Genomic DNA, 21,005 nt, shown 5'->3' with positions numbered 1-21,005 from the left:
CTGGACTGACAGGTCAGTGGCCTGGTTCGTTTTAAAGTGATAGCCTATATGCATTTCCTTATCTTTGTACTGCTAATGTTAGGTGATGATAACGATTTCAGTTATATAATATTTTGTAATAACTTGCCAGTGATTTATTTCATAAATTCTGGAGACATCTATTCAAATGCAAAACATTTGATGTTAAAATGCTATTGGTGAGTAAAACACTTGTTCTTGTTGCAGGAATTGACACCACAGACATTACTACAGTCAGACAAGTATCAGTGAAGGTTGGAGATTCTATCTCTGTCCCCTGTCTCTATCACTTTGGCTACAAAAACCATGTGAAATACTTGTGTAAAGGAAAAAACCGGGGGAACTGTGAAATTGCAATTAAAACAGACCAAACAGATAGTTCTGGAAAGTTTGCCATCTCTGATGACAAAATCCAAAGAGTCTTCACTGTGACTATAAATCAGCTGACAAGCGATGACTCCCATTACTGGTGTTTTGTGGAGATTGCTGGTATATGGCGAGATGTTGGAATCTACTTTCAACTTTGTGTCACCGGTAAGATGAAAATTTGGGTATTTTTCAAATAAGCTTTTTTCACAGACAACATTTTGACATGTCAGAGTAGGAAGAGCACAGATCTAACAAACCAACATGTTATATCCAGAAAAGGCTGGATTGTAATACTAAAATCCCTTTGTCAGTCAACATGTAATGAGAATAAACAAAATGTTGAAGGAGCTATTACTTTAATCAGAAGTTAATACATACAAAGCATGAGTTATTCAATGATACCAGTTTACAGTATTCAGCTACCCAGAGCTCTCTACTGAATACTACTTGTTTTTACCCATCTAGAGATTCCCCGTCTACATGTGGCTCATCAAGAGATAACAGGATATAATGGATATAGTTTAACCATCAATTGTTACAGTGGTAACTCTAAAATTATGAAGTGGTGCAGGCTTGGCAGAAACTGTGTGACACAGCCATCTGGATCAATAGATGGAATGAGAGTTACCATCAATGCAAGTATCTCCAGTGGTTTTACTGTGACCATGACGGGACTGACGACAAAGAGCAGTGGCTGGTATTGGTGTGACACTGAAGACTTTCAGATGCCAGTGCATGTAACTGTTACTGAGAAACCTATCACTAGTAAGTACTCCATGTGACTAGAAATTACAAGATTATATTAATTACAACCATTTGAAATGTTATAGTTGTCCCCAAAAAGATGTTAATGATAAGTATTTGTCATATTACTCTATGAATGATGGTTCTGTTCTGAATTACAGCCACACCAACACCCACTACTGTTACTGAAGGCATAACAGTTGCCACTAGAGACGGAGGAAATTCCTCAATTGGATATGGACAACACAGGTCAGAAGTCTTTGCATTTATATGCAGTATTAATAGCTGTGCCGTTTTATGGTCAAATTAAACAGCCCTTGTAAGGTCAAATAGGGCCTTAAAAACACTATTATCACGTATTAAAGTTAACTAATTTACTTTGTGTACTCAAAATATATGCTGCAGTGCTTCTGTTGACCTAAAGAGCCTCATCATCCCTCTGAGTTTGCTGATCTTGATTGTAATCGTGGCGTTGTTCCTCTGGTTTATGCTGAGACGCAGTAAGTCTGTTTGAGCTTCCAAGAGATATTTGTTTGTATCTCTTTATCACAGTTTGAACTTCCATGACATATTTGTTTGTAATTCTTTATTTTCCCTCTGGAATGAGATTATTGTTCATTGTCATACTGAGTCAGTAACAGCGCTTTCATTTTACCAGGGCAGACTAAAGGAGAATCATCCGCCACAGCAATGGTAAGATAGGCGGATTCATTTCATTCATTTGTAAAAGTGAAACATACAGTGTAGTTGTCAGCAATTATACTGAAGATGGGAATGTTGTCTTGTCCTGAGATGCTAAACTTGGTAAACATACCTGCAAAATCATCATACTGACATTGTAACTGAGAGCATTTTGCCAACTTTTACTGAGCTTTGTGATGAGTAATATAGTGCCTACTGATAGTTAAGTGAATGTTCCAATCATAAAAAGGATTTATCCATATAAAAATAGTTCTTTATAATTGATGCATTTTTTTAAGTTGTGTAAAGCAAGGTCTCGGAAAGTCCTCTGACATTTGGTTTGCCTCTTCACCACAGGTGGATGAAGAAGTAACATACTGTGACGTTAAACACAAGAGAAAAACTTTAGGCCAGGTAACCCATAACTGCAGTGTTATCAAGAAATGAATTTGAACATTTTCAGGGACTATGTCGTCCCTCTGAGAATAAGCTACAACACTATACCATTACAGATAGATTTCTAATGTTTTAAATTGATAAAATGAAGCTTAATATGCGATGTTTATGAAGTAAATCCAACATGCTGTTACAAAACCATATTTGCTTAAAGGAAATTCAACTAATCTCAATGCATTTAAAGGGAAGCATTTTTTAAAGAAATGCTTACTATTTTGACAAATGTGTCAAATGTGTCAATGTGTTAATTGAATGATAGAAATGTGTTTTGTCTTTCTGTAAATAGTTTGATTTGCTCATCCAACAGACTGAAGAGGAAGCAACGTACTCTAATGTTGGGTACATGAAAGAAAATTCCGCTCCGGTAATCCTGACATGTTAAAACCATATATTTGTAATAAACAATACAAGTGTGCTGAAATCTATCTTACTGTTTCACCAAGTGCAGCTTAATAAAACAGTTTAAAATCCATTGGAGCTGGAAAAAGGTTAATTCTCTTTCCTTATCCAGATGTCGAATGCTGAAAGTGATGTGTACGTGATGTACAGTTCTGTGGTTACCAGAAAGAAAAGGGTAAGTATTATACACCTGAAACCAGATTCAAATAGTTTTTTTCCATCCTTCCTTTTTCACTCGTTTAAAATCATTTCGGCAGAAAAAGTTTGGCTACTTATTGTTCTTCTTTTGTATATATCTCCTTTTGCATTACCTTCCAAATGATCAAATTTTCTTCTGTTCTTCAACAGGATGAAGCAATAGATACGGCCGTTACGTACAGCACATTAGCTCAGCACCGCCAAAACATTTAAATGTGACATCTGTCTTTCTTTTTTTCTGTACAAACAGGAACCTTTCTTGACATTAGCATTTCAGTGGGTTGTCTGCTGTCATTGACCGCAGTTCCTTGTTACGTCTCCTTTTATTATTTTAACCCGTTACCAATTGTATTTCTGCATAGCTGCAAAACATGTTAAAGAAGCATTGACACGTTTGCTTGGCAAGTGTTTATCAAGACCACCAACAGCATGTTTCTCAGTGGACTTTTTGTTACTCTGTAATACTTCATCACCTGACTCCCTCCATTGCTAACCTTTGCTTACCTAGTAGGATCATTAGTGGTTACAGTAAATGCAAATATAGGTAGTTTTAACACCCTTGAACTGTCGGCCAATGTTATCAGTTTTGGTGTGAGGAAGGGCTCATTTTGAAGATGTGTGGGAACTCATTAAGCATTTTTGTCGTTGTACTTAAACATGTAGTATCTTCAGTAATATTGTGTATTGAAGAACTACATGATTTGCAAGGGAATGTGGCCAAAATGACAAGTTTGCAGTGTAAAAGTAGGCCTATGTGCAACATTACAATTCAAGAGCAAAAAAACTTCAGGTGAGACAGTGGAAGGATATTTTCATTATTTGAAGTTACGTGTGCACTTTAATTTCTGCACAACCTACTTACAGTATGTAAAAATCCCTCCATACATCTTTTTTTTATGTGATCTTGCACCCAGTATACAGCAGTTTAGGATACTTTTATACAACATCTAATTCAGCAAAAAAAAGTGAAATCATAAAGGAAGTAGGCCAGTCTGAACTTTTTCATTTGCATATCTAGATAAAGTAGGAAGTCGAGGCAGACTTGCGATGCACTAGTTCATGTAATTTGGTCTACTCACTCGCAAGGATGGCTGTTCATCTCATCGTTCTTCTCATCTTTACTGGACTCAGAGGTCAGTCACAGGAGTCATTTTATAACTATGTCTATATTTTATACTTCTCAGAATCAGAATCAGAATCAGTTTCATTGGCCAGGGGAACTTGACTCCGCTTGCAACTTATTTCTTAGCGTACAAAAGTAAAAACCGACGTGTAAAACATAAATAGACACATATTCCCAGCAACAGCCGAAAGAAAATTGGGGATTCAGCTTTTGTCAGCTACGCTCCAAAGCTGTGGAACAAACTACCTGTAGATATCAGGGAAGCTAGCTCAGTTAATACTTTCAAAAGAAAGCTCAAAATATATCTCTTTACATCAGCCTTTAACTAGATGCTCTTGAAGCTCTCTTACAGCTGCAATGCACATGAACTGCTGTGCCTTGAAATGCATATTGCTCAATTTTATATTTTTCACTTGTATTCCCTTTTATGCATTTTATCTTTCTCATGCATTTTATCTGTTTTATCTAATTACTTTTCTATATTTTGAATTGTTCCTTTATATCTGTTTTTATGTGAAACACTGTATGTCATTATTTTGCTGTGAAGCATTTTGAGCTGCATTTCTTGTATGAAAGGTGCTATACAAATAAAGCTTATTACTATTATTATTATTATTATTATTATTGTTATATACAGCTAATAGATTAGCTAAAAGATAATAATAATGATGACTGTTAATGAGTTTTTTATTTTCCAGTTTTGTATTGCACATTTTGATGAGAATTATTTAAAATGAACAAGAAGAGCTGCAACATGTACATTTACAATTGGCAGGTCGTGTAAAGGAAGAATATATAAAGTGAATGCATCCATTGAAATGCTCCATTTGTTCCTCTTGCAGGAGTTCACAGCATTACTACAGTCAGTAAAGTATCAGTGAAGGCTGGAGGTTCAATCACTATCCCATGTCTCTATGAGTCACGATACATAAACAATGTAAAGTACTTATGTGAAGGAAACGATTGGAGAAGGTGCATTTATAAAGTTAAAACAAATGAACCAAGAAGCACAGGAAGGTTTTCAATCTCCGATGACAAAAAAAAACAAATCTTCACTGTGACAATTAAAAATCTGATGGCTCAGGATGCTAGTTACTGGTGTGCTGTGAAGAATCCTGTTTTTTGGCCAGATGATAGAACCTACTTTCAGCTTTCTGTCACCAGAGGTAAGAGCATATTTGGGTATTTTTAAAACAGGCTTTTTTCACAGACAACATTTTGACATGTCAGAGTAGGAAGAGCACAGATCTAACAAACCAACATGTTATATCTAGAAAAGGCTGGATTGTAATACTATAATCACTTTGTCAGTCAACACGTAATGAGAATAAACAAAATTTTGAAGGAGCTATTACTTTAATCAGAATTGAATATATATAAAGCATGAGTTATTCAATGATACCAGTTTATAGTATTCAGCTACCCAGAGCTCTCTACTGAATACTATTTGTTTTTCCCATCTAGAGATTCCCTGTCTACATGTGGCTCATCAAGAGATAACAGGATATAATGGATATAGTTTAACCATCAATTGTTACAGTGGTAACTCTAGAATTATGAAGTGGTGCAGGCTTGGCAGAGACTGTGTGACACAGCCATCTGGATCAATAGATGGAATGAGAGTTACCATCAATGCAAGTATCTCCAGTGGTTTTACTGTGACCATGACGGGACTGACGACAAACAGCAATGGCTGGTATTGGTGTGACACTGAAGACTTTCAGATGCCAGTGCATGTAACTGTTACTGAGAAACCTATCACTAGTAAGTACTCCATGTGACTAGAAATTACAAGATTATATTAATTACAACCATTTGAAATGTTATAGTTGTCCCCAAAAAGATGTTAATGATAAGTATTTGTCATATTACTCTATGAATGATGGTTCTGTTCTGAATTACAGCCACACCAACACCCACTACTGTTACTGAAGGCATAACAGTTGCCACTAGAGACGGAGGAAATTCCTCAATTGGATATGGACAACACAGGTCAGAAGTCTTTGCATTTATATGCAGTATTAATAGCTGTGCCGTTTTATGGTCAAATTAAACAGCCCTTGTAAGGTCAAATAGGGCCTTAAAAACACTATTATCACATATTAAAGTTAACTAATTTACTTTGTGTACTCAAAATATATGCTGCAGTGCTTCTGTTGACCTAAAGAGCCTCATCATCCCTCTGAGTTTGCTGATCTTGATTGTAATCGTGGCGTTGTTCCTCTGGTTTATGCTGAGACGCAGTAAGTCTGTTTGAGCTTCCAAGAGATATTTGTTTGTATCTCTTTATCACAGTTTGAACTTCCATGACATATTTGTTTGTAATTCTTTATTTTCCCTCTGGAATGAGATTATTGTTCATTGTCATACTGAGTCAGTAACAGCACTTTCATTTTACCAGGGCAGACTAAAGGAGAATCATCCGCCACAGCAATGGTAAGATAGGCGGATTCATTTCATTCATTTGTAAAAGTGAAACATACAGTGTAGTTGTCAGCAATTATACTGAAGATGGGAATGTTGTCTTGTCCTGAGATGCTAAACTTGGTAAACATACCTGCAAAATCATCATACTGATATTGTAACTGAGAGCATTTTGCCAACTTTTACTGAGCTTTGTGATGAGTAATATAGTGCCTACTGATAGTTAAGTGAATGTTCCAATCATAAAAAGAATTTATCCATATAAAAATAGTTCTTTATAATTGATGCATTTTTTAAGTTGTGTAAAGCAAGGTCTCGGAAAGTCCTCTGACATTTGGTTTGACTCTTCACCACAGGTGGATGAAGATGTAACATACTGTGACGTTAAACATAAGAGAAAAACTTCAGGCCAGGTAACCCATAACTGCAGTGTTATCAAGAAATGAATTTGAACATTTTCAGGGAATATGTCGTCCCTCTGAGAATAAGCTCCAACACTATACCATTACAGATAGATTTCTAATGTTTTAAATTGATAAAATGAAGCTTAATATGCTATGTTTATGAAGTAAATCCAACATGCTGTTACAAAACCATATTTGCTTAAAGGAAATTCAACTAATCTCAATCCCTTTAAAGGGAAGCATTTTTTAAAGAAATGCTTACTATTTTGACAAATGTGGAAACGTAGATTTAATTGAATGATAGAAAAGTGTTTTGTCTTTCTGTAAATAGTTTGGTTTGCTCATCCAACAGACTAAAGAGGAAGCAATGTACTCTAATGTTGGGTACATGAAAGAAAATTCCGCTCCGGTAATCCTGACATGTTAAAACCATATATTTGTAATAAACAATACAAGTGTGCCGAAATCTATCTTACTGTTTCACCAAGTGCAGCTTAATAAAACAGTTTAAAATCCATTGGAGCTGGAAAAAGGTTAATTCTCTTTCCTTATCCAGATGTCGAATGCTGAAAGTGATGTGTACGTGATGTACAGTTCTGCGGTTACCAGAAAGAAAAGGGTAAGTATTATACACCTGAAACCAGATTCAAATAGTTTTTTCCATCCTTCCTTTTTCACTCGTTTAAAATAATTTTGACAGAAAAAGTTTGGCTACTTATTGTTCTTCTTTTGTATATATCTCCTTTTGCATTACCTTCCAAATGATCAAATTTTCTTCTGTTCTTCAACAGGATGAAGCAATAGATACGGCCGTTACGTACAGCACATTAGCTCAGCACCGCCAAAACATTTAAATGTGACATCTGTCTTTCTTTTTTTCTGTACAAACAGGAACCTTTCTTGACATTAGCATTTCAGTGGGTTGTCTGCTGTCATTGACCGCAGTTCCTTGTTACGTCTCCTTTTATTATTTTAACCCGTTACCAATTGTATTTCTGCATAGCTGCAAAACATGTTAAAGAAGCATTGACACGTTTGCTTGGCAAGTGTTTATCAAGACCACCAACAGCATGTTTCTCAGTGGACTTTTTGTTACTCTGTAATACTTCATCACCTGACTCCCTCCATTGCTAACCTTTGCTTACCTAGTAGGATCATTAGTGGTTACAGTAAATACAAATATAGGTAGTTTTAACACCCTCGAACTGTCGGCCAATGTTATCAGTTTTGGTGTGAGGAAGGGCTCATTTTGAAGATGTGTGGGAACTCATTAAGCATTTTTGTCGTTGTACTTAAACATGTAGTATCTTCAGTAATATTGTATATTGAAGAACTAGATGATTTGCAGGGGAATGTGGCCAAAATGACAAGTTTGCAGTGTAAAAGTAGGCCTATGTGCAACATTACAATTCAAGAGCAAAAAAACTTCAGGTGAGACAGTGGAAGGATATTTTCATTATTTGAAGTTACGTGTGCACTTTAATTTCTGCACAACTTACTTACAGTATGTAAAAATCCCTCCATACATCTTTTTTTTTTATGTGATCTTGCACCCAGTATACAGCAGTTTAGGATACTTTTATACAACATCTAATTCAGCAAAAAAAAGTGAAATCATAAAGGAAGTAGGCCGGTCTGAACTTTTGCATTTGCATATCTAGATAAAGTAGGAAGTCGAGGCAGACTTGCGATGCACGAGTTCATGTAATTTGGTCTACTCACTCGCAAGGATGGCTGTTCATCTCATCGTTCTTCTCATCTTTACTGGACTCAGAGGTCAGTCACAGGAGTCATTTTATAACTATGTCTATATTTTATACTTCTCAGAATCAGAATCAGAATCAGCTTCATTGGCCAGGGGAACTTGACTCCGCTTGCAACTTATTTCTTAGCGTACAAAAATAAAAACAGACGTGCAAAACATAAATAGACACATATTCCCAGCAACAGCCGAAAGAAAATTGGGGATTCAGCTTTTGTCAGCTACGCTCCAAAGCTGTGGAACAAACTACCTGTAGATATCAGGGAAGCTAGCTCAGTTAATACTTTCAAAAGAAAGCTCAAAATATATCTCTTTACATCAGCCTTTAACTAGATGCTCTTGAAGCTCTCTTACAGCTGCAATGCACTTGAACTACTGTGCCTTGAAATGCATATTGCTCAATTTTACATTTTTCACTTGTATTCCCTTTTATGCGTTTTATCTTTTTTATGCTTTTATCTTTCTCATGCATTTTATCTGTTTTATCTAATTACTTTTCTATATTTTGAATTGTTCCTTTATATCTGTTTTTATGTGAAACACTGTATGTCGTTATTTTGCTGTGAAGCATTTTGAGCTGCATTTCTTGTATGAAAGGTGCTATACAAATAAAGCTTATTACTATTATTATTATTATTATTATTATTGTTATTTACAGCTAATAGATTAGCTAAAAGATAATAATAATGATGATGACTGTTAATGAGTTTTTTATTTTCCAGTTTTGTATTGCACATTTTGATGAGAATTATTTAAAATGAACAAGAAGAGCTGCAACATGTACATTTACAATTGGCAGGTCGTGTAAAGGAAGAATATATAAAGTGAATGCATCCATTGAAATGCTCCATTTGTTCCTCTTGCAGGAGTTCACAGCATTACTACAGTCAGTAAAGTATCAGTGAAGGCTGGAGGTTCAATCACTATCCCATGTCTCTATGAGTCACGATACATAAACAATGTAAAGTACTTATGTGAAGGAAACGATTGGGGAAGCTGCATTTCTAAAGTTAAAACAAATGAACCAAGAAGCACAGGAAGGTTTTCAATCTCCGATGACAAAAAAAAACAAATCTTCACTGTGACAATTAAAAATCTGATGGCTCAGGATGCTAGTTACTGGTGTGCTGTGAAGAATCCTGTTTTTTGGCCAGATGATAGAACCTACTTTCAGCTTTCTGTCACCAGAGGTAAGAGCATATTTGGGTATTTTTCAAACAGGCTTTTTTCACAGATAACATTTTGACATGTCAGAGTAGGAAGAGCACAGATCTAACAAACCAACATGTTATATCTAGAAAAGGCTGGATTGTAATACTATAATCACTTTGTCAGTCAACATGTAATGAGAATAAACAAAATTTTGAAGGAGCTATTATTTTAATCAGAATTGAATATATATAAAGCATGAGTTATTCAATGATACCAGTTTATAGTATTCAGCTACCCAGAGCTCTCTACTGAATACTATTTGTTTTTCCCATCTAGAGATTCCCCGTCTACATGTGGCTCATCAAGAGATAACAGGATATAATGGATATAGTTTAACCATCAATTGTTACAGTGGTAACTCTAGAATTATGAAGTGGTGCAGGCTTGGCAGAGACTGTGTGACACAGCCATCTGGATCAATAGATGGAATGAGAGTTACCATCAATGCAAGTATCTCCAGTGGTTTTACTGTGACCATGACGGGACTGACGACAAACAGCAATGGCTGGTATTGGTGTGACACTGAAGACTTTCAGATGCCAGTGCATGTAACTGTTACTGAGAAACCTATCACTAGTAAGTACTCCATGTGACTAGAAATTACAAGATTATATTAATTACAACCATTTGAAATGTTATAGTTGTCCCAAAAAAAGATGTTAATGATAAGTATTTGTCATATTACTCTATGAATGATGGTTCTGTTCTGAATTACAGCCACACCAACACCCACTACTGTCACTGAAGGCATAACAGTTGCCACTGGAGATGGAGAAAATTCATCAGTTGGAAATGGACAACACAGGTCAGAAGTCTTTGCATTTATATGCAGTATTAAGAGCTGTGCCGTTTTATGGTCAAATTAAACAGCCCTTGTAAGGTCAAATAGGGCCTTAAAAACACTATTATCACGTATTAAAGTTAACTAATTTACTTTTTATACTCAAAATATATGCTGCAGTGCTTCTGTTGACCTAAAGAGCCTCATCATCCCTCTGAGTTTGCTGATCTTGATTGTAATCGTGGCATTGTTCCTCTGGTTTATGCTGAGACACAGTAAGTCTGTTTGAGCTTCCAAGAGATATTTGTTTGTATCTCTTTATCACAGTTTGAACTTCCATGACACATTTGTTTGTAATTCTTTATTTTCCCTCTGGAATGAGATTATTGTTCATTGTCATACTGAGTCAGTAACAGCACTTTCATTTTACCAGGGCAGACTAAAGGAGAATCATCCGCCACAGCAATGGTAAGATAGGCGGATTCATTTCATTCATTTGTAAAAGTGAAACATACAGTGTAGTTGTCAGCAATTATACTGAAGATGGGAATGTTGTCTTGTCCTGAGATGCTAAACTTGGTAAACATACCTGCAAAATCATCATACTGACATTGTAACTGAGAGCATTTTGCCAACTTTTACTGAGCTTTGTGATGAGTAATATAGTGCCTACTGATAGTTAAGTGAATGTTCCAATCATAAAAAGAATTTATCCATATAAAAATGGTTCAGTCTTTATAATTGATGCATTTTTTAAGTTGTGTAAAGTAAGGTTTCGGAAAGTCCTCTGACATTTGGTTTGTCTCTTCACCACAGGTGGATGAAGAAGTAACATACTGTGACGTTAAACACAAGAGAAAAACTTCAGGCCAGGTAACCCATAACTGCAGTGTTATCAAGAAATGAATTTGAACATTTTCAGGGAATATGTCGTCCCTCTGAGAATAAGCTGCAACACTATACCATTACACATAGACTTCTAATGTTTTAAATTGTTAAAATGAAACTTAATATACTTTGTTTTTTGTGTTTTTAGTTATCAGAGACTGGTATAATGACTCGTAGAAGTAAATCGATACCATATTTGCATGAACAAATACTTTGTTAAAAACAGCAAAAGAATTTTTTTTTCACGATTATGTAACCCTCACCATGGTTCTGCTTTCATAAATGATGCAAAACAAAGTGAAGAAGAGAGCCATTAGGCCTAGTAAAAGATTGATATTCTCCCTTAAAGAGCAATGCGTTTTCTGTGTTTTTCGGAACTTATAATATAGACATTATTGGTCCAATATCACTCGTTAATTGTGGCAAACAAAATGATGCCCTGATACAGATTTCAAACTGTTGCCCTCTACTTATTTTCAAAGAAAACAAACTTTTATAATCTACAGCATCTTTTTACTATAAATCTCACAATAAAGGCTAAAATAAAGTGTAAATTTAGGCTGAAGGAAAGGTTTAGGCCTTCTTGTGTGCTCCCAAACATGATTTTCCTTCATGCAGCATAAAGAAAAGTACTTTCCTGTTCAGTAACCACCACCAGAACTTATTTAAACATTTCTGTGATCACAAAGATGTCTTATGTAATAAGGTTTTAGAAGACACTCATTTGATCGGGTGTTTCTATTAAAAGATAAGTATTTATACGACGCGGTTCCTGATTTCCAAATTAACAAACAGGGTTGAGTTGATGTATTCTCATTTGATTTAGCCTGAGGCTTTGCTGTAAATAGCATTTAATTTGTTGTGTCATGCTGAAGAGGAAGTAACATACACTGTATGAAGCAGTTCAAGTTTTGTCGAGAATAAAACTGAAACACTTAAAACTACAAGTTGTATTACACAATACAGTATATATTGTAAATACACTAAAAGAGAAATGCACACAATCACATAGATTTTACGATATATTACCGTACATAAACTGATTAAAAGAAAGAAAAGAAGTGTGACAAGCGATCTCTGTTTCACATGTGGCTCTTTATTCTTTTTCCAGAGGTCAGACGCTCAAAGCGATGAGAATTTTCAGGGAATATATAGTCCCTCTGAGAATAAGCTACAAGACTATACCATTACACATAGATTTCTAATGTTTTAAATTGATAAAATGAAGCTGAATATTCAATTTTTTTGTGTGTTTTTAGTTATCAGAGAGTGGTATAATGACTCGCAGAAGTAAATCGAACATGCTATTACAAAACCATTTTTGCAAGAACAAATACTTTGTTAAAAACAGCAAAAGAAAAAAGTATTCACGATTATGTAACCCTCACCATTGTTCTGCTTTCATAAATGATGCAAAACAAAGTGAAGAAGAGAGCCACTAGAGGCTAGTAAAAGAATGGTATTCTCCCTTAAAGAGTAATGCATTTCCTGTGATTTTTGATTTTATGATATATTACCATAAATGAATTGATTAAAAGAAAGAAAAGAAGTGTAACAAGTGATCTCTGTTTCACATCTGGCTCTTTATTCTTTTTCCAGAGGTCAGATGCTCAGAGTGATGCGAATGTACTATACAGCTCAGTGGTAACTGTAAAACAACAAACTGCACCAAGGGTAAGTTTGAAGAGACCCAAGCCCAACCTCACTGTTTTTCACATGGTAAAACTTTTCTTGTTTTTTCACATTTCAACCTTATTTGCAGCATGACTCTAGACTCTTTGTCCGGTGCATCTCATATCATAATTTCTTCTGTTCTCCAACAGGCTGAATCTGAAGCTGAGGATGTTACATACAGCGCTTTGGCCGAAACCAAGCAAAACCAGCACCCTTAAAGCTTATCTGCCTGTATAATATTGGATGCGTTTGATACAGTAGTTGAAATGTTTTTTTCTTTTGTTCATTTTTGGTTGTGCCATTACTAGACTACTCTGTGTTTGACAAGACCATTGACAACATTTATCTTGGTTTAACCATTGTCCTACAAATAGTTATTAATTTTCATTAATACATGTATTAAGTTGTATTCTGTTTGTAAACTCATAGTTTGATATTATTATTTTTTAAATATATAGACAGTCTTCATTAGAGCAAATTCCATCATATTGCATGTTTAGAGAATAAGTCATTATTAAATAGGCTACCATGCATACATCACACATCTATCATATACTGTAGCCTACGGATTGACTTGGTTCTGTATTCTTACTGACCTCCATATTTTTGGTTTCCTGTATTTTATAACAGATATCAACCAAATGCTTTACAACTATTTGATGTCCTTAAAAGCAACATCCGACATGTATGCAGTAAAGATTGGCAACCTTCTGAAATGTTCTCACTGAACTAATTATTATCATTATTATTCGGTATTGTAATGCATGACGGTGGTGCGTGAAGGCTTTGTAACTTTTACTTCTACTGGTATTTGTTATCGAGGGTAGAGTAGGCTAATTGTTGCCATGTTTGAATAAATTAACACATTTCAGGCCTTGTGCTCAGAGTGCTGATTTTTTGGTTTTTTTTTTTGCTTTAACATTTTGTCTCTATTGAACATTGCACTCACTATAAACTACTGTACAACCACAACACATTTTGTAGAGTTTTTTTTTTTTACAATTGTAATGTTTATGACAGATAACGTAAACGACAAATGCACTCATTATTTTCTGTATTTTTATTTCTTTAACTTTCTTACGTCTCGCAAATTCGCTTTCATACTTTCTTCCAACTTTGGCCGGCACGCTTGACGACAGTGACGCGAAACGATTTCTACTCAGGCGCGTCACGCGGCCACCCCGGGGTCCTGAGCCGGGATGCGATAGGTCTAGATTTTCATTGCGGTGCGAGTCTCCTTCAGCTCGCCCTCCAACCGGTGACGCCTGCCTCGGCCGTGCGTGTGCGTGTGTGTGGAAGGAATATCTCCGGTAAAGTCGCTTCAGTTTACCGCTAGCCCCGTCTTCTACCGGTAAGTGACTCGTTTAGTCGTGTCTGACACTTTAAATATACCCCCCCCAACCCCACCCCACCCACCGTAAGAAGAAGGAAGGTGTCCGAGCGCGCTTTTACGCGTGCCGGTAACCCCTGCTGGCAAGTTCAAACGAAGCTATGCTAGCAGTGCTTAGCGTGCCGCGTCTGACACACGTCGCGTTTAAAAAAACAAAACACGGCCGGCTTTGTGTTATCTTACGAGTTGAATGCTTCCGACAAAGCGCAGCGTGTTCTCTAAAGCCACTCTAGGAAAATGAGTTGCAACTTTCAAACTATTTCGCTAGCGCTGTGTTTTTGTGTGTGTGTGTGTGTGTGTGTGTGTGTGTGTCGATGTCGATCTCGCTTCGGCCTAGTTCGCTCGGCGTAAAGTAGCTCACGGCTTCCGGCGAACCGTTAACCAAACGCATCCCGTTCATTGACACCGGCATGTACTTCTACCGCTACCCTGGCAGCTGCGGGGTGCCAGTTCCACGTGGAAAGGAGCAAGTAAAGGCCTCGGCGAGGTGCTCCGGTGCGTCAAGATGGCTCCCCTCTTACCCGGTTAACCTTGTCTGTCGGCTGTCAAGACGCCGCTGCGGCTACCTGGTACCCCCGCTGCGGCTACCTGGTACCCCCGCTGAGGCAACCTGGTACCCCGCTGATGACAAGCGAAACCAGTGTTGTGATCGTCTCGCTTCGGGCCTGGGAAAGTCCTAAATATAACGACGTGCACTCTTAATCTTGGTGACTCGAAACTCATCCCGTATAAAGAGAACAGGGGGTTTGATATAGGGGGGGGGGGGGGGTTGTACATTTTATGTTCTGATCAACGTGACGAGAAAGGCCATTGATCCGGTCCTAAAAAATAGGATGGTGAGAGTGGTTGAAAATGCCCAGCAATGCAAAGCTTTCTTCTCAACAGGTGTGGCAACCGCAGAAAGGATCGATGCAGTTACTGCTGACGTGCTCAGATTAAATGCTTTCGTTTTTTTTTTTTTTTTTTTTTTACCAATTTTAATTTAAGACTTAAAGCGTATTTATTATTTTAGTAATCGACCAATTTCGACAATGTGCCCATCGCTTCCTGGCTTTTGTTTACTGCAACCTTAAGATACAATAGATGGTGTGAGTTGTCCTTTTTTTTTTTTTTTTTTTTTTTTTTTTAAAGACAGCATCTTGTAACCAAATATTGATTCCATTCAAGTCATTTAGAGAAACTTTTCTGTCTTGCTGCATAACATTTTGCATTTTCAGTTGTTAAATCAGCCTTATGCACATGGACTTTTATAATTATATTTTTTATATAATTTTATATTATTATATATATATTATATAATTATATAAGTCCATATATTTTCCATTTTTGTTACTGTATGCAGTGAAATGGAAATACTTTTCGTTGTAGGCCAAGAGAATAATTTAACCATTGTATTTTGCTCCTGTCTACAGATACAATGGCTGTGCCCCCCTCATATGCTGACCTGGGCAAATCTGCCAAGGACATCTTAAACAAAGGCTACGGTATGGTTTCTTACAGTTGGACCAAGTAGTACAGGAATATTAAAACTCCGGTGCCGCAAAAGTTTAGTTGATTTTTGTAGAGCAGTTTTGAAATAATCTTGAGTAAATCAAATCATTTCTTCAGGATTTGGCCTGGTGAAGCTCGATGTCAAGACAAAGTCAGCCAGTGGAGTGGTAAGCTAATTTCTTTCGACATTTCACGTGCGGTTTATGAATAGACAAATGGAACTGACCTCATAGTCACTACACTTTATGGTATCAACAGCCATAAAGGTTGGTAGTTGCCTAAAGGAGCCTTATTTCACGTCTTATCTTTTTTTTTTTTTTTTTTTTTTTTTTTTTTTTTGTATGACCCAACAGTCTGAAACCTGATAGTAATCAATTTACAATGAATCCAACCCGAGGTACAAACTTATCCCCTGGTGAAGCCCAAACCTGTGATAGTGTCATTTTTGCTTCACAAACTACCTATTGGATTATCAAGGTCGCTACTTAATTTTCTGTCAAAATGATCAGTCGCATCAGCTCCACAATTTTGATTTTTTTTTTTTTTTTTTTAACTTTATTGATCCCACAGTGGGGAAATTCGGTCGTCACAGCAGCATGGAAAGACCAAAAAGGTGCACACAATATGAAAAAGAGCAATGAATAAATACACACACACAGACTATATACATACACAAAAAAAACAAACTAAAATCAATAAATACAGTTTGGGATGAATGGAGAAAGTGACCAGTGCAATGAAATTAATATGAATTGGCAATTTTATGAATTAGGCAATTTATTTATTAGTAGTTGGGCTTATTTGTGTGCAATTTTTGGCTTTAACCATAAGAAACAGGAATTAACAGCCTAGCCAAACTCTGCAAGTCAGTGCACATGTATTAATAGTTGGCTTTTGTTGTTATTCCCATTCCTCTAAAATTATTTCTTGCAGGAATTCAAAACATCTGGTTCCTCCAACACTGATACAAGCAAAGTCGCAGGCACTTTGGAAACTAAATACAAAAGGTCCGAATACGGCCTGACCTTCACTGAGAAGTGGAACACCGACAACACCTTGGGAACAGAAATCACTATTGAAGATCAGGTGAGCAAGATATTCAAACATTTCCTGATCCTTTTATTGAACGGTTTGTGTCCAAAAGAAAAGTAACAAGTCAGCGTTCGTGTCCTGTAATGTCAAATTGTTTCCCATATTGGTTCTCGCAGATCGCCAAGGGACTGAAGCTGACTTTTGACACAACCTTCTCACCGAACACCGGGTAAGATGGTGGTTCAACCTGCTTTCATTTATCTGGAACTCCAAACGGGTGTGGCATGTGCTGCCTGTTGCCTCTCCATATAAGTAATTATGGCAACCTGATCTTTACTGCACATGCTTGAGACAAGTGTCGTTTGCTGGCCACGTGATCCCGGTCCCAGTATGGAGCCTGTCTGTTGTAACGCACTCACTGTGATTGGTTGTCTCTCTCCAGAAGAAATAAACGCTCAGTTTTACTCTTGTTCTCAGATGCTCGGGCGATCCTAAATGTCTTTAAGTTTCCGTGAGTTGTAAATCACACGAGGAATAGGTCACGTGACGGCCCAGAGGAAACGTGTCTTCTTTCATATGGTGTGTGGGCGGGTTGGTGAGGGTGGCTGCCCAGTGCTCAGCCAAAGGCTTGTTTACAAAACAAATCAAAGGGGGGGGGGGGGAAATCAGTTGTTTGAGAAATTAGAATTTTGAGTCTGCCATAATTCTCAGTTTCTACTTGAGCTCCCAGTTGGCATGGAGCTCAGGTGTACAGTTATATCTTGGGGATTTTTAATCTGAGGCTGTGGCTCACAAATTGGATGCTGCAACCCCCTCCCCCCCCCCCCTCCCCCCTCAGGTGCAACATGCTTTTAAGAGCTTTTAAGAGGAACAAGGAAAACTCTGAAAGAATTGCATGAAGCTGAAGTACTTTGACTCATAATTTGGGTCATTGAGATAAATTGCGTGTGTTTTATTACCGTAAGCATTATATGTTTCCGCCGGGTAAACTGTAAAGAGTTTTAGTACCCTGTCGAATGGAGCAGCAGCCCTTTAAAATCGGGCTTGACTAGGATTTTAGTTTGAGATTTAGAAAAGCCTGTTTTCTCATCCACAGCAAGAAAAGTGGCAAAGTCAAGACCGCCTACAAGCGCGAGTACGTCAACATGGGCTGCGATGTTGACTTTGACTTTGCTGGCCCCACCATCCACGGAGCTGCTGTCGTCGGCTTCGAGGGATGGCTCGCCGGTTACCAGATGAGCTTCGACACTGCCAAATCCAAAATGACCCAGAACAACTTTGCCATTGGCTACAAGACAGGCGACTTCCAGCTTCATACCAATGTGTAAGCAGAGATCTTTTCACATGAAGTTTGGCTCTTTTTTTTTTTTTTTTTTTCCCCCCTGTGTTTGACTTTTTTCACCAACAGGATGAAAGCTTCAGTCCAGTTGTTCAGTGGCAACTCGTAACTGAACAGAGCCTCAAACAAGAGTTAACTGTACATGCGATGTATTGTTCAAAGCATCGGATGTTGCACAAACGCTGCCTAAAACGACAAAAACCCAGCAAACATACAGCAATCCTTTCTGGGATAAATCATTTCAAAAATACTTCCAAACTAGTGACAAAATAAGAAATCCAAAGCACACAAAAGTGGAAACCAATGTTTCCTCCACCACCCTTTTTTTTATTTAGAAATTCCAAGTTGCGTCTCCTGTAGCACGAGATATCTTCTACCTTATGCTCTTCAACAGTAATGACGGAGCTGAATTCGGTGGCTCAATCTATCAGAAGGTGAGCGACAAGCTGGAGACGGCGGTCAACCTGGCATGGACCGCCGGCAGCAACAGCACACGCTTTGGTATTGCAGCCAAATACCAGCTGGACAAAGATGCCTCCATCAGTGTAAGTAGTGAAGCAGAGGCTTTCAGATTGGGGTGGTTAAGGACGGAAATTGACCGGAACCCGTGCAATTAATTGTCCCTAACTGTCTTTAATATGTTGTTTTTTTTACCCCGCAGGCTAAAGTGAACAACAATAGCCTTGTTGGTGTTGGCTACACCCAAACTCTCAGACCAGGTAAGTTGGTTTCCTACAGGCTCATTACATTTACAGTGAAACGTAACCGTGCATGTTTCCAGGCAAACCCGCAAGTCTCACAACCTGTGTTTGAGACGGGCGATTTTGATGTTTGCTTACTGGGATGGTTAACGTCGGTTCCTCTTTGCACGTGCAGGCGTGAAGCTCACCTTGTCTGGCCTGGTCGACGGAAAGAACATCAACGCGGGAGGTCACAAGCTGGGTCTGGGCTTGGAGCTGGAAGCCTAAACTCCCCTCGTACTGCAAGGGACTAGGGAATATCAGAAGAATCTGGCCTTAAATGTATGTCCAACTCAAACCAGCAGGGGGATATCTTGGGAGATAGGCTACAGGTTCAAAGGCTACTGCAACAAACTCTTTACTTGAGCACCACTTCAAGTTGGTGCGCTTGTCATTGGTACATTTGACCTTTTTGTTGCTTTTTTTGCTTTGTAGTTGCATCTTACTCAAGGGACAGCTGCTGGCATATTATTTATAAATCATGTCATTTGTATTTCCCCATCCAGCGCTGCCGTAATAATCCGATCAATACGATCCCTTTTTCATCAACTCTGTGGCTTAATTGTGACAAATCCCAGACACTACGTTTTATTATGAGAACATTAGCTCATGGAATTGTGTGGTGAGGTTGTCATATTTCCTCTGATTTTTACAATTATGTCCGTCTGATATTCCTTCGTCATTTTAAACAGTTTATATCCGCAAACCTTGTCAAGTACACTAGAATTTTTTTTTTTAAATTTTTTTTCTTCTCCTAATATTTAAGTAATGCTGCATCCTTTTTGTTCATGCACACAAGGACAAAACTAAAGCTCGTTAAAGTTTTTTTTTTGTTTCGCGTCGGCCACCTAAGGTTTGCGACGTTCTGTTCAAGCTGCACACGTGATCTTCCCTCAAACTGGGCAGTTTCTGGGTTGCTTCAAGTTGGCATCTGCAAGTCTGAGAGGAAACCTTTACGCGTGGCCGACCAAGCAGAATTAGTTTTTGTTTATTCTGTACTGACTGCCAACTGGGGGGGGGGGGCACAAAAATCAAAGTTCACAATAATGCCAAACTATCATTGTCTGGAAGAGGTGGAAGTTAAAGTTGCACATCAGCACTCTCAAAAGTGCTTCCCTGTACTGGGCAGACACAGAGCCCACAGGAAGTCTTGAAGGTCCTTATGTGTATGTATGAATTTTCAATAAAGTCTTTGAACTCCAACAACTGCATTTTCAGTACGTGATATCGAGGTGCTGCTCACCATGACGCATTAAGCAGCTGACATTCATCGGAGTGGCATGCGACTGTTCGTACGTACCTTTTACACGATGCAAAAAAAAAGATTAAGGGCCAAAAGTAACTTCAGAAACTTCCTGTAATTGTCTTGTTTTGTGTTGTGCAGTAGATTTTAAATGGGTTTGACATGTGCGCACCCGACAGCAGAAAGAAAATGTGAAGCCATGTTTAAAAAATATTGCAAACTTTTTTTTTTAAAGTCATCATACTAAAAGTCAGATTTTTTTTTTTTTAATTTTTTTTTTAAATGGAATCACTCCTGACTTTTCAATCTTCTGTGCTTCGTACATCTGAATTAACAGCAGCTTCTGTCCTCCCTCTTTGTAAATCTCAGAGTCTTGTCAAATTTAACGTGACTCATCAAAAACTACGGTTTCCAACTCTTTCAAATGCTGAAGTTGTGGCTCTCGAATATTTTCAGGAAGTTTCCTTGGAAGTCGAGCTCCTAGCAGCGAGTTATCGATGGTCTTTTAAAGTGTTTTTGGAACGAGGGTGGATAATTTCACTTGGAAACGTCCCTTCATTCCTACCAATCGGCACTCTTAAATATGTGTAGACTTCAAACCTCTGCAAGAGGAAAATGTTTTTAGAAAAGAAAGTCT

General features: G+C 37.6%; 2 protein-coding genes across 2 annotated transcripts; both read left to right on the top strand.

The window, feature by feature from the left end:
* The first annotated feature begins 863 nt into the window (after window positions 1-863).
* Window positions 864-13,351, top strand: LOC138192505 (uncharacterized). The gene is made up of 11 exons (XM_069139940.1): window positions 864-1,152; window positions 1,293-1,380; window positions 1,537-1,614; window positions 5,529-5,752; window positions 5,893-5,980; window positions 6,137-6,231; window positions 6,390-6,424; window positions 6,769-6,825; window positions 11,388-11,444; window positions 13,059-13,133; window positions 13,283-13,351. Exons 1-11 carry the CDS (start codon window positions 945-947, stop codon window positions 13,349-13,351), a joined length of 1,074 nt encoding a protein of 357 aa, XP_068996041.1. The 5' UTR covers window positions 864-944.
* A 1,003-nt stretch (window positions 13,352-14,354) lies between these two features.
* Window positions 14,355-20,331, top strand: vdac2 (voltage-dependent anion channel 2). Its single transcript, XM_069139897.1, has 9 exons — window positions 14,355-14,484; window positions 15,936-16,007; window positions 16,132-16,181; window positions 16,948-17,100; window positions 17,223-17,275; window positions 18,143-18,370; window positions 18,780-18,930; window positions 19,047-19,104; window positions 19,262-20,331. Exons 2-9 carry the CDS (start codon window positions 15,941-15,943, stop codon window positions 19,351-19,353), a joined length of 852 nt encoding a protein of 283 aa, XP_068995998.1. The 5' UTR covers window positions 14,355-14,484; window positions 15,936-15,940; the 3' UTR covers window positions 19,354-20,331.
* The last annotated feature ends 674 nt before the right edge of the window (window positions 20,332-21,005 follow it).

Source organism: Embiotoca jacksoni, unplaced genomic scaffold (assembly GCF_022577435.1).
Source record: "Embiotoca jacksoni isolate LCO1_2020_lvr unplaced genomic scaffold, fEmbJac1.0.p SCAF_87, whole genome shotgun sequence".
NCBI lineage: Eukaryota > Metazoa > Chordata > Actinopteri > Embiotocidae > Embiotoca > Embiotoca jacksoni.
The sequence above is the reverse complement of the archived record's forward strand: the minus strand, read 5'-3'. Positions and strand labels throughout refer to the sequence as shown.

What these genes read in the sequence shown, in the direction of transcription:
- LOC138192505 (XM_069139940.1), top strand. Translation starts at nt 945, where the DNA reads ATGAAGTGGTGCAGGCTTGGCAGAAACTGTGTGACACAGCCATCTGGA. An exon ending in ATTGGATATGGACAACACAG is followed by an intron (nt 5,981 to 6,136) that starts GTCAGAAGTCTT and finishes TATATGCTGCAG; the next exon opens with TGCTTCTGTTGACCTAAAGA. An exon ending in AGAGAAAAACTTCAGGCCAG is followed by an intron (nt 6,826 to 11,387) that starts GTAACCCATAAC and finishes TCTTCACCACAG; the next exon opens with GTGGATGAAGAAGTAACATA.
- vdac2 (XM_069139897.1), top strand. Translation starts at nt 15,941, where the DNA reads ATGGCTGTGCCCCCCTCATATGCTGACCTGGGCAAATCTGCCAAGGAC. An exon ending in CAAAGTCAGCCAGTGGAGTG is followed by an intron (nt 16,182 to 16,947) that starts GTAAGCTAATTT and finishes TATTTCTTGCAG; the next exon opens with GAATTCAAAACATCTGGTTC. An exon ending in CACCCAAACTCTCAGACCAG is followed by an intron (nt 19,105 to 19,261) that starts GTAAGTTGGTTT and finishes TTGCACGTGCAG; the next exon opens with GCGTGAAGCTCACCTTGTCT.